This window comes from Barbatula barbatula (genome assembly GCF_947034865.1).
Source record: "Barbatula barbatula genome assembly, chromosome: 3".
Taxonomy (NCBI): Eukaryota; Metazoa; Chordata; class Actinopteri; order Cypriniformes; family Nemacheilidae; genus Barbatula; species Barbatula barbatula.
In genome coordinates, this window is record NC_136764.1 from 15,097,521 (window position 1) to 15,116,396 (window position 18,876).

At 37.3% G+C, this 18,876-nt stretch overlaps 1 protein-coding gene across 2 annotated transcripts in view; it reads right to left on the bottom strand.

Annotated features, from left to right (window-relative positions):
- Nucleotides 1-418: 418 nt before the first annotated feature.
- mpp7b (MAGUK p55 scaffold protein 7b) overlaps nucleotides 419-18,876 on the bottom strand; it is a 42,454-nt gene continuing 23,996 nt past the window's right edge. The window contains exons 13-19 of one of the 2 annotated variants that reach the window (XM_079452602.1): nucleotides 16,066-16,104; nucleotides 11,399-11,563; nucleotides 8,412-8,492; nucleotides 5,918-6,011; nucleotides 4,421-4,529; nucleotides 3,403-3,546; nucleotides 419-806 (exon numbers count right to left, since the gene is read on the bottom strand). In XM_079452602.1, coding sequence (XP_079308728.1) covers nucleotides 630-806; nucleotides 3,403-3,546; nucleotides 4,421-4,529; nucleotides 5,918-6,011; nucleotides 8,412-8,492; nucleotides 11,399-11,563; nucleotides 16,066-16,104 — 809 coding nt within the window. In that variant the 3' untranslated portion in view covers nucleotides 419-629. The remainder of the gene's footprint in view (nucleotides 807-3,402; nucleotides 3,547-4,420; nucleotides 4,530-5,917; nucleotides 6,012-8,411; nucleotides 8,493-11,398; nucleotides 11,564-16,065; nucleotides 16,105-18,876) is intronic. The other variant, XM_079452603.1, reaches the window with a different exon arrangement.

Sequence of the window (18,876 nt, forward strand, 5' to 3'; positions counted from 1 at the left end):
TTGGAGAGTTTTACCCATGGATGGCCTCCTATACCTGCAAAAACGAACAGTCCTCACGAACACTAAGAAAACTCTTTGTAAAGCCCTGGGTTAAGTTCAACAATGCCAGGAACAAATCTAAACTTGGATTGGAAATGTTTGGTACATAGATCTACCTGGATACGTTTCAGAGATCTAATCCAATGTTCAGACTTGTATTTGCAATTTTAAAAAGTAAACCGTATAGTACTTCACCTCATTTGAGCCAAATTGAGAACACGTCTTTGCCATAGAGATTCCACGTCTGCAAGTGATTAATGTCAAAACGTGACCCACAATGGGGCACCAAAGCAATACACGTAGATGTCCAGTAATATAGCATAATGTATATAATTATGTAGGAATTAGGGAGAGAATACTCTACAATTATTTGTTTCTTAACATAAACATTTTAAGTGCAGGAAAAAAAGAACATTTCAGTACACTATCATGTGTTTAGCAGATTTGAATGAGTTGGTTCATGACCGGTCAGGACACTGCACGTGTTGCATATAATTACAATAATATAAAGTGCTCTTTAAAATGCTGAAATCTCCGAACCATTGTCAAATGCTATATGTTTGAACGATGTGGTCGGCATGAATTGCTCTCTAAGACATGAGCCCATGTGGGATCCAGTTACTTTCTGTTTCAGTCTTCCTGAGTTGATCTCTCAGCTCAGTAAAAGCCATGGCCAAGTCGTCATTGATGATTACTTTATCAAACAAATGGCCATATTTACTCTCCATGGCTCGGGCACTGGTAATCATATCCTCAAAGTCAATTTCCTGTAAAACAAAATAAAATGAATTAAAGTAATAGTCCACCCAAAAATGAAAGAAGATATTTTGAAGAATGTTTTTAAGTGGCCTCCTTTCACTTTTGGTAAGGACATCAAATCAATGCAAGTGATTGGGGGTCAGTTTACAACATTCTTCAAAATAACTTCTTTTGTGTTCTGGGGATGAAACAAAGTAATTCAGGTTTGAGATGACAAGAGGGTGAGTAAATTTTACTTTAATACATAGATGAAAATAGTGCTGTAGTGTTCAGTTGTAGAAAGAAGTAATCTGCTGCATTTTCATTAGGAAAGGGATGAATGAGACACTTGAAGGATTCATATTTTTTAGATCTATTTTTGCACAGTCAAAATGAATGTCTCGTCTTGGATTAAATGCCACATGTGAAGATACAATGTGAACTTTTTCCATTTATTTTCGTTTTGGTGGCTTTATGTAAATATTATGGTACATGTGTTACCACATGTGGTTCTAGAAGTTTTAAAAATTTTGAATTAATGATTTGTACAGCGCATAGGACTGTTGATCAAATAAATTCCACAAATTTAAGATACTTTCTTTGCCTAAACCAAGATAAATTATGTATATAGAGAAAACAGCCATATGAGTAAGAATATCAGTAAAATTAGTAAAAAAGGTTATTTAGATTATAAAAGGGTAAGAACGAGATGGCTCTTTTAATTACTTTTGACTGAATGGTTCTCTGTGGAACCAAAAATATTTCTGACATCATGGTAAAGAACATTTTGGGCACCTTTATCTTTAAGAGTGTATGTCTGAGTCCCTCTTAAATTAATTCATGGCAAAGGTCAGTGTGAGAAATGTTCTGTTTTAACTACCACATTGTCCACTACTGTTTAACAGTTTTATATAGATTATCTCAAAACTGGTGATTAAACACATCTTTCAGCACTTATAAACCTGTCTTTGGGTATCTCAGAAGGTATTTCACTTTGTAGTTTATAATTTACAAAATAAGAGTAGTGTGTCATTTTCAGACTGATCTGGCTTGGAAGACCAGATCAGCTTGTAAGGACGATTTACTCATGACAACGCGAAGGTCCAAATGTTCAGGTCAGTGCTTGATTAATATGGAAAGATGAGCAACACATTTGCACCGGAGGGCGTCTGAGAGCCTGTAGTATGTGAAAACAACATCCAGGTGTGGGAGGGATGACCTAAGACTTTTATTAGACCCTGGGGTGGACTAAGGTGCTCATGCTCACAGCAGTGTCAGTGGCGTTACAGACATACCTTCTAGTCCAAGGTCGAAACAGAAAGTGGGGAGTGTAAGAGGGGGAACCTGTGTTCGCTCATGGGGCACCTGCAGCCCACCCTGAAGTGATTTTAAAAGGGACCTTTGCCAAAGAGGTGCATTTACTGCTAGATGGGTCGTAGAAGGGTCAAGACAATGGGTCTGTTGAGTACTTGTAGTGGACATCAGGAAGGTTATAAATTGAGAATTTATAATCTTTCTGTACTTTTATACATTTAACAGTGAACTGTTGTTTGGTCTTTGTACTATGAATTTTCAAGTGGATGCAAATTTTTTTTATTAATAATGCCATTATGAAATATTCAACTGGTCATGTCATCTTAACATGGCGGACCTCCACTTTTTCTTATTTTGTAGAATACAAGTTTTACTGGTCTATTGATATGGAGCCTCTTGCAACTCTTCTGTCTTCTTTCTTCCATCTTATATGAGGAAATATTGTGGTGCAGTTTCAGAGCTTGTATTCCCCAAAATATACTTTGCTTTTTACAAGTACAGTGTATAGACCCCTTTTGAACCGATGTCACGATTACGTCAAGGCCTTAGCTGGAGGCAAAACAAAGGGAAAACTGGAGGCGTTCCATTGAGTGAGCGTGTACAGGTCAGCCAATTAGGTTCCTTCTGTTAACTTTTTCAACAACAATCACAGTTCTGGGCTGTGACTGACCTTGCACATTCAAATTAAATCGGATTCTCTTCAGACATTGTCAAAAAACAAGCTATCAAAACGTGCTAGCTAGGGTTAGTAAAAGGGCCAGAGGAATCTTTCTGCTTGCACCTACGCTCCACCCACAAAAACGTGTCACAATGTTTGCTAACAAAAAGGGGTCTATAGCACATGCATGCAGTAGTATAGACTATTTCATTTGTCTAGTGTCTAATAATAGAACTAATTTATGTTCATATTAATTTGTACTATTATTTGACTGTATAATAATTGTATTAAATCAATTATTTGTTGAATAGGAAATGCAGTTTGGTCGCATTTTAAACAAACCTATTGGGAAATTGACATCTAGCGGTTGAGCTTGGTATCGGAGTGTAACTCCAAAATATTGGAGAGACAAGTTTAGCCAAGTATCGGTTCTTCTCGGTTTCTTTTGATTGTTAAAAGAAAATCTACACGCACACTTGTTTGTGAATGTGTACTGTATGTTCAGTTGGGGTCACAGAAGTGCGTATGCCAGAAACGTTTGTTTATGTTGTTAAAATGAAACTGCCTATACTCAAGCCTTTCAAACTGTACCCTATTTGACCATGTGCACAATCACAGGTGGCCGTAGAACCACAATCATTATTATCTCTTACCGTAAATGTTTTTGTGGATTTCTGCTCATTTGGACTTGACAGAACTTTTGCTTTTCTCCGGCTCAATTTCAAGCGCTCTATTGATGGAGGCTTCACAAATACAACATAGGGTTTAAACTCAGTCGTGTATAAGGCTTCTATAACCTGTTAAAATAGAAACAACAAATGGAAAATGTTAAAACTAGTCACTTTGTATAAGCACCTATTGTATTATTGCTCCTGTATGACATATCGCTTATTGCTCCCTGAACTCTTTGTAAGTCGCTTTGTATAAAAGAGTCTGCTAAAAGACTAAATGTTGCTTTGGCAGACACCTTTATCTAGAGGAATTTCTTTTAATTTAGGCTATAAATTGGATCAGTAGATTGACCTTATTGTTGCAGGCATTATACTCTACCAGCTGAACTACAGCAACACAGTAAACTTAAAGGTATTGTCAAAATAGTACAGTTGTTCAGACATTGGCCTTGTATCAATGTTTCTATGCCGTTGTGACATTTTCGTTTAAAACTATTTTCTATGTCTCCAAAGAAAAATGGTCACAGTCAGAAAAACATGTGTAGGCTTTAGTAGAAAATCCTGCACAGGACCTTTTGCATCAGCCATGCATAATTTCAAATATGTGCCCATATAGTATGCTGGTTAATACAGTGAGAATGTTTCTATAAATGTTACAAGCTGATGAAAAATAATCAGACCACAGGAAATGTAGCAATTGGAGTGGAGCTGACAGAAGCTCCCCGTCCAGAATGACATAATTCCTGCCCTTGAGTCTACGTTCCAAAGTCAACAAATATGACATGTAATATAGGGCTCTCTAGCTCTCAAACTCTGTTTATCCCCGTTTCCATCTTTTTCTTTCTAACTTGTGCTTATGAAGGACGGTAAATTGTACTATTTGTGTTATATGTTGAATGTGTGGCTTTTTAATAATACAAAATATGTTTCGCAAGGTGGTGTTGCTGTTGATAACACATGATCCGATGATTTTTGGCAAAAATAACACATCTTTACTCACACGAGGCTCCACATCAAGCAAGCACACCCTTCTCTCCTCAAGAACCCTGCGCACCGAATCTATGTTCAAACCGTAGTAGTTCCCACTGTGTTCACCATACTCCAAAAACCTAAATAAAACATTAAAGAGAGGAAAAGCAAAACGTATTCAAAGTGCATTATCACAGTATGACTGTTAATAACAGTTGCTTTTAGCTGCACATTTATTGCTTTAATTGCGTCAACTTTCTCGTTAATTCTCCATTTCTGATTTAATAAATATTCTTTTTTTTAAGAAGATAAGACCTAAAATGTGCTTTGTCTTTCCTCGCAGAGAACATTTGGAGTGAGTTGTAGATTTTTTTTAAAACAATATCCAAATGTTTTAGCACAGTGTGTTTTATCCAAAGCTTTGAATAGAAGTCACCTGTTGGATCTAACATATGAAAAAACACCCAGTCCAGTCTCTGAGAAAGAATAAAGAATACAAATGTGATGTTTGTTATTAATGTGATGTAGTGTTAAAAAACTCAGCGTTGCTTATGTTTTCCTGCAGTGGTATACTGTCGAGTTCTGGCAATAACTTGGGCTTTGGCATTTGGCTTCAAGGCATTTATATGGTAATTAAAGATGATGGTAAATCGGAGTGATTTAAAAAGCAGCCCGTGTTTCCTCTCTCTAGCTCGTCTCTCTGGAAAGTCTGTCTGTCTGCTCTTTGTCATTCCCGTCTTACTCCTTTTGACATCTGTCTCGATGCACAACTAACAAGACAAAAAGTCATTTCAAACCACAAAGGGCTCTTAAAATATCCTTTTAGTTGAATATAATGTGACACCGTTCACAGACACATGCTTTTGAGATTTCCTTTAGTTTCTGAGTGAAAATGGGAGAAGTTGGACGGTATTTCCTGTCAATTTTGGTTGTTATCTGCGTTTTAAGCATTAACCAGCATTAAATGTGTGATTCAGATTCCAGGAGCATCTTTTAAGGCAGGAATGGAGAACTCAGCTTCTTGTAAATCGTATATCGTTTAAGAGATGGATTTAAACAGGGAAAGAAAATATAAATACCACAATTTATTGGTTAAAATAAGACACTATTTGTAGTAACCCACAACTTAATAACAATTATTATATTTATTATATAAATGTATAATTCTTTTTAAAATATTAAATTTTATGCTTTATTCTTGATTGTTTTATTTTGTATATATGTATGTGAAAGTGCTTTTTTGCAAAGGGTAGTTGACAAATATACCGTATACAGTATGAGTCCTATGGTGTGACAGCAAAAATATAGAAAACAAACTATGAATGTATTATTTTATATTATTAATACTTATATTTATAAACAAAAATGGCTTATGAGATTTATCTTCATTGTTAGTTTTTTCTAATTTTTTGCTGTCATTTACACATTTATTTGTCAACTACCCTGGACAAAGAGATTAAACAAGCAAGCAATGCAGGCAAAGCATCAAGAAGAATCCACATCATGGCTGGGTGGTCCATTTGCTTACTTGTGGTTAAGAATATCTTTCTCAAACGTGTGTTTGGTTATAAAGTGATAGTCAACACCATCTTTCTCCTGCCTTTGTCGCTCCCGAGTGGTATCTGTTGAAAAAGCACTAATGTACTTAATGCAATAAAAATTGAATTCAACTGGTACATACTATCATTACAAATGCGACGCAACCATTTTACATAACACACTTGTACTTTAACATTTTAAGTGCATTGACATTTAACATGACAGATACCCAGTCTAGTAGCATGTGTCCAAATCTGAGTAAAGTTTATGTAGTATGAAGGCTTGGTTTAACTAGCCTGAGTCATGCAGAAAATATGTTCAGAGGTAAGCTTAACAAGGCCCGAGGAGCTCGCCACACACCCTAACTCTAATTGTCCACACGTTCTCCACATACTCCAAAATAAACTATAAACTTTTACCGCCATTGTGGGGGCAACAAGCTGGGCCAATTGTGATTTCTGTGTGTGTGCACTTCCTCCAGCCATGCAAATCAAACATAGTCTTGTTTATAGGCCATGCAAGTTAAGTGATAAGACAATTTACTGATCTCCAAACTCATCAAAATAATGCTGTTCCTGGACATTACACAGCAAATAAAATGTATTTTAGTATGTCAGCTTTAAAGTACAAGGCTTTATACGGACCTCTGGGGTCAGTAGCAGTCTGTTACAAAAGCTATAATTCCACTACAATCAAAATAAAATCTAACAGAGGAATTAGTTGAGATTATCATGTCATTTTTTGCTAAATTACTTACTTATGTTAAACTCTATAAATCAAATAAATGTATGTCATACATTGTTAGACCCTAAGTTTGTTTCACAGCAGTTTGGAAGCTTGGAACACATTCACAAATATGGCAAGCTGTTAGCTAGAGCTTCCTAAGAGAAACAGGCAAGACATGCGCCAACCTAAAGCAGAACGTTGGTGGGCTTCCAAATCAGGGAGAAAAAGTGACGCTGCTTCCTTTATCCCCACATTGACAGTACGTTAGTGGCTGTGATTATTGCCTGTCCACATCGCTCTTAGACCATCCGAGTGGCAGCATGGATCTGACTCTGACATCTACTGCCAGTCTCATACAGCCTCAGGCATCAGTGTGGAAAAATGTGATGGTCTACATACAGATTATTCATCGCACATGAGTTTTCCTTTTGAAAAATATAACCGTTGTTGATTCCTGTTTGTTAGCTCGCTTGGGGGATGTGCTGTCGAGTGTTTAACTAAAAGTAGTGACGCTACTGGAAAATAGTAGCATCACAGTAGTTGTTTTTAAAAGTGTGCAGCTTTGCAGATAAAACTACTTTTTCCAATGAATGATCACAACAAAAAACACTACATTGCTCTATGTTGTATTGTGCACACATAGCTTTACAATAGAGTGGGCTAGGTAACAGTCTACATTTGCTTTCCTTTGCTTTATCTTAAACATTATGTGCTATAAGAGACAGTTTATTTAAACAAATAATATTCTAAATAAATGCTTCACAGAATCACAGATTTAAATCTGTGATGAGCGTAGTTGTTTGTATTTCAATATTTGTTCAAAAAAGTTTTTATCATTGTGTTTTTGGTTGATTGTATAGTGTTCATTTATGTTCCACTTTAATTCGGTCAACCCTGTGAAAGTTCACCCAAAAATTAAAATAGAATTTACTGTATGATTTGGGTCACACTTTATTTTAAAGTCTGTATATAATTTATGTATGACAACAAAAATTACCATTGAGAAGGAAAAATATTGAGTTTAATTAACTTAAAATTACTGGAACAATCTGAATTTACTCAAAAAAGTTGTCAGCTTTACTTAAATTGATTTTGTTTACACAACTAAATTGTTAATTATAGAAACTACTCAACATATTTGCGTGAAACCACTTTACCAGTGGCGATCAATGCTTATCTTCAGGGCCAACTTTACAAATTTAATATATGTGTTAAGCGCGTCATGTCAAAATACGTGTTAGGTGCATCACATGAACCTAGATGTTTGGATATTTCATCACAAAATTCTTCCATATTGTGGCTTTAAATGAATAAAAGAGCTGTAAACACACAACATACAAAATAAAAACTTCGGTTCTGTATTTGAAGTTCCAAATGTTGTTTTGCTACGTACTAAAATGTATATACTTTGATAACAAAAAACATTACATTCTTTTACTGCATAGTTATAGAAGGTGGACTGGGCGTTAGCATTTATGTTTAAGAGATAGTGGATTGCGTCATTAAGCTAATTCATTCAAAAACACACAAAATGTTTTCCCCCAAAATAATAATAGCAGTTTGTAGCTTGTAGTGTAGTTTGACTTTAGTCTGAAATTGTGCAATATGTTACTCATAATTTAAAGTAGCCTCCCTTGCTTGGAGGAGTGAGCTACATTTCAAGCAGCTCAATGAGTTTACACAAAAGCCTTGCTGGTTGTTCAAAACAGACAGATGCTGTCAGACTGATTTATTGCACATATGTTATATGAACTCACATGGCACAGTCACACTGAAGTGCTCTGGGTCAGAGAGGAGAAGTTTCCTCTTCAATTCAGTCACACCAACGCCACTGGGTCCTGTGCGACAAACACACACACACACAGTTTATCACCAGTTATTCACTCCTGACAAACCAGTAAAGTGTGCAGTCCACACTCACTCAATATAAACACACTTATCTAAATCATAAGTAACACAAAAAAAAACCTTCATCATGCTACAGTCTGTCCACTCATAATCTCCATCCAAACATTTTCTCTTTCAAGTCGAACCCATATGACAGACTGTAGGCTTGGCTGGTTAAGTGGCACACGAGAAGTGTAGGGACCAAAAAGTAGGTGGAGATGAACTTTGTATAAAATATACATGGACCGTCTGGGCCATGAAGTGGCCCTTTATTCCGGCAGGCATCTGCTGTTTCCATCACTGGACTGTAAGCATAGGGATGATAGGGTAATGCTGTATTGATTTCAGCCTGTGGCTCCCGTCACCGTCCTGTACCCTTTCCAGAACACAGTTCCAGTCTCTGCTCTGGCCGGCACACCCCCAGAAGGAAAAGCCATACCGCTGTAGTGAAAATGAAAAATTTGTCTGGTGCCCATTCAAGAGAGATTGAATGCCTGTGCGTGCCAGCCGCGAATCCACGACATGCTGGGTGTTTTGCAGGAGTATCTCTACAAATCAGAGACAACATGCAGCCACACCTCTTGCTGAAATTGGCCATCTAGGTGTGGAGCATTATTCTGAAAATTCCTGCCATTCTTATAATGCATGAAATGCCTACAGCCAACACTAATGCAAGTAAATGTTTGGCTCAGTATTAAATGAGTTTTACAGAGTGGAAAGAAGGTAGGACATCACACTGACGGAAAAAAGCAAATATTCAATCATTTAGTTTGCTTTCACATGGGCTTCCTTTCTGACCTCACTTTCATCAGCTGTCAATGCATCACTCGTGCTCATCTGGCAAGCAAACCTGCGGATTGATGGTCATTGAAATATTTGCAAGTTGCATCTGGTCAGTCAAACAAACATATTAAGGAAGACACTATATTTATATTACACATTATTGTTTGGGTTTAAATGAATGAATTAGACATTTCAGCCGTTACATGTCCTGTATTGTGTATATTATTTTGAAAAAAATATATATTTTAGTATATTTTATGCACATATCATGCTTGTAAGGAATATGGACCAAAGACATTTACCCACTACTAAACCAAAGATAATATAGTGTATTACCAATATGAGGCACTGCCATTACAATGAATAAGGAGGAATGCAACGCTCAATATGGCAGTTCTAGTGAAGAAATTACCACCTTCCAGTTAAACGCAAAGACTGAGAATTCTCTGGGGCGGGGTCCTAGTGAGGCGCTTGCCAACCTGTGCGCATGTGTAGTAGTTGAAGCGACTTCAAAAAGGTGATTTTTAGTGCAATTTTAACGACCAACTTTAGCAAACCAAAGTTATGGTACAGTCCATATCAGGAAATAATTATTGATCGTAAATGTGCCATTTACTTGTGATTTTTGCCTGAAATATATTGGCCTTTTACCCCTCAAGGAGATGGGACTGTTGACTTGCTATGATGTAAATAGCTGCCCAGAGGCGTCGCAACCATGGCCGAAGAGTGACAAGACTTTCGTGAACGGTCTTTAACTAAACTTTTGTGTTTTGGTTATGTGACAATCGCAATGATTTGACTTCTGCAAATCTGTGTGTTATTAGGACAGAATCAGCAGGACTGACCAATTTGACCGTTTGAAGAACTTTTAGTGCACACAGTGTTTTTGTTGGAATATTTCTTAATATATCAATGGCAGACAAAGCAGGTTGTGACCTTGCTGAAGCGATTTTCTTTTGAAATCGTTTAATGGAGGACTTAAACATGTTGGCTCTGGTCAACCTTGTCAAGGCTCACTTGAGACCTTCCAGTGCTGTAGATCACTGTGCTCCTGTACGTATTCCCTTGTTTTTTTGGGAAAGAATCTCGCATTCGCTCTCGCATCTTTGCCATCTGCTGTTCTCGCTCCTGATGTATCTCTAAATGAATGCTCAAATTTCCTGCAGAGACACATTTTTGTTTCAGCAGTGAATAAAAAATAGAAAAGCTTGAGTGACCTCACACGCTTCATCGGATTTCTAAGTAGAATTTCATGCATTCATAATTATGCAAACAACAGAGCAAAATGTGACGTCTCAGGCATAGTTACTACTTTTAAAACAATGGAAACTTTCTCCAGAATTTTTATATTTTAAGCTCATAAAGAGACAGCTCAAGAGTTTGCGGTCAAGGAATGTCAAAGTCTGATTATGGTCATTTTCTAAACTCTTGCTACTGATAGACTGTGGCAACAGGGGACTTAAATGACATTAATAGCATAGTGGCTCCAGCTGTATGGAAAGCTGACTGCCATATTCAAGCAGTTCCTTCATGTTTGGAGGATAAGCACGCCTATTCTGTTGCTCATTTGGAGTCTGTCTTTGGAACTGTCATTGAGGTGAACATTCTGCAGAGCCAGGTCTATGTGCAGACAGCATAAAGAAAACACATACGTAGTCCACAGATCCTTATGTAAATGTATCTCTTCAAGTATTTTCTTTTTCTCTATCTATATATGTTCACAGTACTGAATATTATGGAAATGTCCTCAAAGGAACAGTTCAGCCAATGGAGAAAATTCTGTCATCATTTATACACCCTTATCCAGATTCTTTCTTCTTGTGTTCTTCTGTCATGACGTTTGGACACGAGACAAGAACCAATGAGGTCTGATGTTACTGACATCTATGTATTGTTCAATGATGTGATTTGATTTGATTTTCTGTCATGTTCCTGGAATATACCATTTGAGTCAAGAATTACTTTTATAATACCTACAGTAAATGTCCTTTTTGGAATTTGAAAGCATTGGTAAATGTCTTTTAGATTACAAGATTATTTTAGTTTGCATCCCTTAAACTAGAATGTTTCTCACCAGTAAGAAGCACAAGGCGATACGGGTCTTCGGGCTTTCTGTGGTATGGCGAGACCTCCTGATATATTTGATCAGGGATATTGCCATGTCCTTCAACCATCTTCTGTCTTACTTGTTGACTCCAGCTGTTCTTTCTGCTTAACCGAAAACTTCTCCTTAAACCAGCTGTGTAAAGAAGACAACTCAATTATTTTACATTTATATGTAGTTCGAAAACAAATCTTTGACAATATTTTTCATTTTTCATCAAATTGAATTTATGTACTTATATCCTAACGTGTCAGACCTGATTACAGGATTCTCTATTTTCTGATATTGAGTAATGTGTTTAGATATTACAGCATAATTTGCTCAAAGTCATTACTAAGTAGAGATGCCAGAAAAATTTGGATTGTTATACCTTCCATCTGTTTCTTATTAGAAAGTATGTTTGTCTGGATCATTAGTGTATGCTTTAGAATGCTGTCAATGTCTAGTCTCGGTTTGGATTGGGTTCTTGGAACCTGATTTTGGATGTAAGGACCAAAGAAGGGTCAATAAAACTGAGAAATCAGAAGACTTCAATCTAAGAGGTTGTCAAAACAATAAGTCTGGCAAGACAGGCTGTTTAGTACTCAAAAATGCATGCCCTTGTGAGCGTAGCAGTGGCCTGCTGGGGAACCAGAAATGTAGATGTCAGAGGAATTCTTTCGACCATGAAGAACAGATGATTTCTGTAGTGTTTCTGTAGTGCAACTGGTGGAGCGTGGTGCTGGAAAAACCAAAATTGTGGATGTGATTCCCAGGCACTGTTAAAAGGTGTATACTTCAAATGTACTGTATACTGCAGGTTGCTTTGAATAGAGGCATCTGCCAAATGCATGAATGCGTAAACAAGTAGAAATGAGCCAGTGTATGACACACACATGGCAGTTAACACATTATGTCATGACTACAGTTACAATGAAATACGTTCCCTAAAACTGGTTTAATATCAGGGAATAAAGTGTTTTTTTCTTCATCAATATAATAGCACAATAAGTAACCCAACCACCAGCAAGGAAATACTATGGAAACAGTGACTGCTTTATAGCAATGACAGTGTTTAAGTACCAGCCTCATGCAGAGTCTCTCCAAATGCTGCTTTCAAAAAGATTAATGGGTACACGCTGTTTAATTCAAAAGAGATTGAGGCTTTAAGATAAATTCACTATGTTGCATTACTTTTCACAACATAACGGAACTGCAGGAACATTGCATATAGAATATCAAAGGACCAAATGTCATAAACTACCCAACTTTACATCGGCAACTTTCATTCCAATTTATAAATCAAGTATTGGGAAATCAGCATCAGAAGCTCTGCATTTGTGCTTTGACATCATCAAGTAATATATTTGAAATATTCAACTTGATTATATTAAAATATTATTGCACAAATCACTAAACAATCACTCAATTCACATGGAATGAATAGTCATGCACACATTACAGAGGGATGATCAGCTATTGAAGCTCATCTGTGTTTCTGGGAAATATATCATATTGAATCTAAACAAATCGTTTTGAAAAAACTGTCAAACCAAAACATTATCACAGTATATACATCACAGTATCACATTTATTTGCTATAGTAAAGACAAGAACTCTGAGATAAACTGTGTCAGAACAAATTCTTCTTGATAATGTCAGATAACTTTACTGTATGTATAATAGATTAGGCTGAATAGCTGCCAGATGTAAAATTAAAGTACAAAATTAGATATTACCAAGCAATGCCTCATTTATTTTATGTTACTGTCCTCACTTACTTATAAAACTATGTCCTGCACCAACTAGTTCAAAAATATGGTTTCTGAATAATTCTTGGTATGACTGCAAACCATATCATTGTCTGCTGGAGCATTCTTTAAGTACACATTTGATTGATTCTACCAATATAAATTTTGCTGAATGCCTCCAGAGTTAAAGAGTGTCCCACACAGAGAGTAAAACCAGCATGAAGGCCAAACTGCTTCTGTATAAATAAATCAAAAGATAGCAGGGACGAACTGACAGAGAAAATTAAAGCAAGACAAGAAGATTAATTTTATCTGAGTAGTCCATGGACTCCCTCAAGATAAGAATCTCCTGACACTATTTTTTTCTTTAGACTTTTTTCGTTGTTTTATTTCCCCTCTTTTCGGGGATACAGCCAAGGACCTAAGTAGAATAAAAATTCTATTATACTTAATAATTTATCTACACTGGATAAACTTGTGGTGATATTAAATTAACATTTATTATTTAAGTAAAATCCTGTAATATGATATAAAATGACTGAATCACTCTGACTAGGAGGGAAAAATATTTCCTGCATTATCTATAAGCCTTTGAAAATCACCATAGGGAATTTTTTTTTCACAATTCTTAATTTCTAACAAACAGTAATACAAAATTGCCCATGTGCTAAACATACACAAGAGACAATCTACTCTTCTATGACGCCATAATTCCATCCACCTCCATTCCCAGATGATCTGGGTTAAACCAACGAACATTACTGCTTATTTCCATCCTTTTAGAGGAAAGCAAAGCGGCTGGCAGTAAATAAGCAGGATTTCATCAGGGCTGATCATAAATACAGCTGATGAGTGGTGATCATGATACAGCGGTGCTGACAGAGGCTGATATTATATAGAGAATGGAGATTTAAAACCTGAAGCGTTTACCGTGTCAGAATAATGACAGAAACGTGGCCACATTTTTCGGAAAATAACACCATGCAGGAATCACCACACCAGAAGGTTTATGTTCCTTAATTCATGGTCTACACAAAACAGTTCTTTAACCACATACATGTGGTCTCGCGGATGCCATGTTGTGGGCACTGTGAGGCCCTGATTTACTGACATGATACGGGCATCTCTAACTCTGACATGACAGGTAAAATTACACTCAGTGAGTAGAACAGACTCTGTCTTATTATAAATTATAAGGATTTTTGAGTTTTTGGAAGCAGTTTGGCTAGGATTGACTCAAGAGCAGGATAATCCCAGCGGTCATGTTGTGTTCCAGCTTGTAAGTGGCTTGATCAGTATGGACGAGGAAAAATGCATCTCACTTTAACAGATATTTAAGTGCCAAATAGGAGAAATAGGATACAACATAAGCTTAGACAAATTATGACATGATTCAAATGAGCCAACTATATTAGAATTTCTTCAGAAGGAATATTCAATACGGCACAACCACAGGTAAAGTTTTAAGATTCATATTGATCCACCACTAATAAATACACATTTCTTTTAATGTCTGGAGATTAAAGCCCTGCCTGGACAACACTTTATATATCTTAACCCTATATCTTCAACTTTCTGCCCTTACGTTCCTTGCACAGGGCACAGTGCCATTAAAGCTCAGCGAGGCAACACAGACACACATCCCATTCTGGGGAATTTAGACGGTCCGCTAATATGATGGGGAATGCTGCAATATAATTTTGATATGCCTCTTCAGAAACCACATACTGCACTTAACCTCATCAAGTACCCCATTTGCATTATCCTTCACAAACGGTAGATAAAAAGTACGACATATCAGATGTGGCCGGTTGCACCAGGCTGCATGTTAAAACCATTATCTGCTTAATGAAGACTTGTGATCGTCATATAAACGGAGCAGATTAATGTGTGCAAGCTTCGGCTACCTGACACCGAAAACATCCAAAAGATCTGGAGAAGTAAGCAAACGCTCTGGAGTTTCACCCGTGCGTTAGATTCTTGGCTCTTGACGGCATGTGGGACTGCATACTGATTAAATAATCTGGTTTGTATATAGAACCTGTTTTTAATGCGTCCCTGTTTTTCCATGTCTGTATCTTATTGGGATTCGCTGATACCTTTTCCAGGTTTCTCCAGTTTAATATCCCACCACACCTCTCCCTTGTGACCCCTTTCGGATCCCACAACAGCCTGTGCCTTGTATCTCTGAACAGCACCTCTAAACTATAGCAGCGGCTTTGCTGAATAGATTTATAGAAGAGTGTTGACAATTGCTCAAGGAGCATCCAGTGCTACCAGAGCTCTCCATCCATGGTGAAAGGCTCCAGTTTTCCAACACATACTTGCTACACTACCACTGTGATAAATTTCACATTCTGAACCTGGCACAATAAGCCCTGTATGGCTGGGTCCCATTGTAATGTCTTAACCATGTCGTCTTGAGGGACTGCAACAGCAACGATGCTAGTTTGGCCATTGCGTGTGTCCTGGAGATTAGCCGCGGACATACTGACTTTTGAAGCGGGGTCAAGGTTGCCAAAATGCTGAGAACGAAGCACGTCTCTGTTAGACTCATCCACTAGCCTGGCTGCTAAATGAGCACAGTGCATGTCCGGCTGCCTGATGGCCTTTATCACTAATGGACCAGCACAAAGCACCCAGTCAGGAGCCATCAAAGCCTTTCACATTAGCATGAATGCTCAAACCAGATCAGTCTAAAACTAAAACTAATGACCCCCACCTTGAATAAACATCATCTTTATAATGGTGTGGGAGCATAATGGAAAAGTACAAATGTAATGGGATGAGATAGAGATCTCTAACAACAGCCTCATTTAAGTCACACATGGGGCTGTAGGACGCTGTGGCCATGTGTGTGCGGTATAAAAGAACACAAAACAAAGGTAATGACAAACAGATCCTTACCTATATGTATGCCACTTATTGCTCTGTAGTCAACATCCTCTTGTGTGAAGACAGGGTAGGGTGTTAGAAGAAAACGTGCAGATTAAACAATGAAACATGTAAGAGAGTTCAGGCAAGTAAAGCGTGGTTAGTAAAAAGTCTACATTTATAGTTTGTTTTCACGTTATGTAAATGTTAGAAATAACAAAAACGCTAGCATATACAGTACATGCAGCAGTTATATTACTATATTACAGTGATTATTTGCTGAAATGAAGAAAGATTACCTTGCATGTCTGCTCACAGTTTGAATAAAACAACAAGATAATTGAATGAAAATTCAGTTTTTGACATTTGGAGGAAAATGTATGATATCTATTCATCTCATATCAGATTTCAATGTAATGTATTTGTCATCAACGATTACTGTACATCCCATTAAATGAGCTTACAATTTATTAGCTGACAACTTTAGTTTCGTCAAAGTACATTGTACTGAGAAAAGTATTTCTATTATTATATTTCTATGCATGTAATGCTGAAACAATCCAACATGACAAATTGTGAATGGAAATAAAACCGAAATTTAAATATTTATATTGTGTATTAAGTTATATGATTATTGAAACTGATTAAATTGGTATGTGTAGATTTTTTCTTTAAATTGAAAATGATCCATACTCGCCCTTATGTCTCAAATATAGTTTGACTTCTTTCCTGTTGAACACAAACATTTGGATTTGAACTTTGGTCTTCTTGTATCCTTAATGAAAATGTTCTTCCAGATTATAACAGAACTAGCACATTATAAAAAGAGATATCTTTGTCACATGTGCTCTTGCTCAGAGGATCGAGACAGTACTGCCAGTGACACTGGTGCCCCTTCCAAAAATAAATGGTGCATGACGCCTGTTTTTAGAGGTTTCTACAAATACACTGTTCTAGCTGTCATATAAAGAAGCAGCACTTAGATACAGCAAAACGCCAAGCACTTCATCAATCAATCCTACTGTATAATCAGTGAGGATGTGATGTTGTTTTTACGGCCTAAATTTGAAACATCACCGAACGGCCCGTTGCTTTAAAAACTCTAATCACCTCTCCTGAACTTCACTCTTTCATTTGGTGGCTTTAGCATGTAAACAGTGAAATGATAGCAGGGCTTTGTGACAGTTGTACCGCAAAGAGAAAAGGGAAAGAAGTATGACATGATTTTGGAAGAACATGCTTTTATTTCTTTTATTCCTTTTAAAAAGGATGAAGTGGGCACCGGAAATCCAAAGCCCACACATTGTGTGTGGCCTGGACTCTTGAAGCCACATTGCAGTTGAAGCCAGGGGGCAAGACATCGACATCAGTCCAACTGGCCGTCATGTTGTGGCCAAGGTAGATTTTCGAAATAGTAATTGCAATTTTCTGTGACCACGGTCTACATGTTCTAACCATGTCCTCACCTGCTGTTCATTGCGGAATGATGTGTTTCATTCTTTTAAGAGACAGTAAAATGCTGTTTAACATGTGGCATCTTGGTGACCTCTCGCACGGACCCAGGCTCTATGTGTGTGTGTTACGAGGAGGCTGTAAAGTTACCTTGTCCATCATTGCCTAGTGATGACTCAGTCGCTTAACAGCTGTCACTTTCCTCGCATCCAACCCACAGATGGAGCTTTTATAGGGAAAGCTGTCGCTTTGAACAGGCCTACAATGGCTTTTCAAGATGAGATGATCGAAATATTCCAGATCCATCCATTTCCAACCCTCTTCAATTCTCAAAACAACTGATACTGTAGAACAACTTCACGAGGAACTTAAAGCGACAAGTATGTTCCCTAGTGAATTTGAGTTAGACATCATCACTTTGCATTATCTAACTGATAAAAGCATATTGTCTAATAAAAGACTAAAATACTTTTGTGTAGCATTCTTTTTCAAATACATTTGAAATATTCTTCTCATTTTGAACCTGCAGAAGTATTATTATTGCAGTTCCTGCAGATTCACACTGTAGTTTTACTTTTCTAAGTCCATTCTTAGGTTTTTAGCAATGATAGACTGCATCTGCAATCTGTGGCTCGGTATGAACGTGTTCACACATAGTAAAACATTTTTTAATATGTCCAGCAGAGCCACTGTGAACTACAGCACTTCCTCAGACTTTATCAGGCCATGTATTTAGCTCACATCTCCAGGGAGCCGCTCCAGGAAGATGCCTGGCACCCTTACACACACTCTCATCTCTAACATTTACTGTAGTTATCACACCCGTGACATCACTTTCTAAAACAATGAACATATGTTCTTTTCAGTATTCTTGTTATAAAAACCATAAAAATACATGGTTAAACTGGATGTACCACACATAAAAATGTTCCAGTTTTTTTACGTTCGTATGGAACTTGAAGTAATTTCTTTTTTAAAAAGTGGTCAGTGAAAGAAATGCTCAGAAGGTAAAACTGTAAATATTACATGAACTCTTTGATTTTCCATTAATTTTTTAATGGAACTCTTTGATTTTCCTTAAAGACAGTGCTCCCTAAATTTCACCAGCATGTTTCCTGCCACACAAGAGGAAACAAAACTTTGGACCATGTCTACACAAACATGGCTAAAGCTTACGCCGCGACACCCCTCCCCCACCTGGGTCAATCTGATCACCTTTCTTTGTTCCTCACCCCCAAGTACATTAACCTCATTAATCGTGTGAAGCCATCAGTAAAGACCATCAAGGTGTGGCCTGCAGGGGCAGACTTTACACTCCAGGAAAGGTTTCTACACACAGACTGGAGTCTGTTTGCTTCTCAGGCCACCAGTGGCTCTCACACGGACATCAAC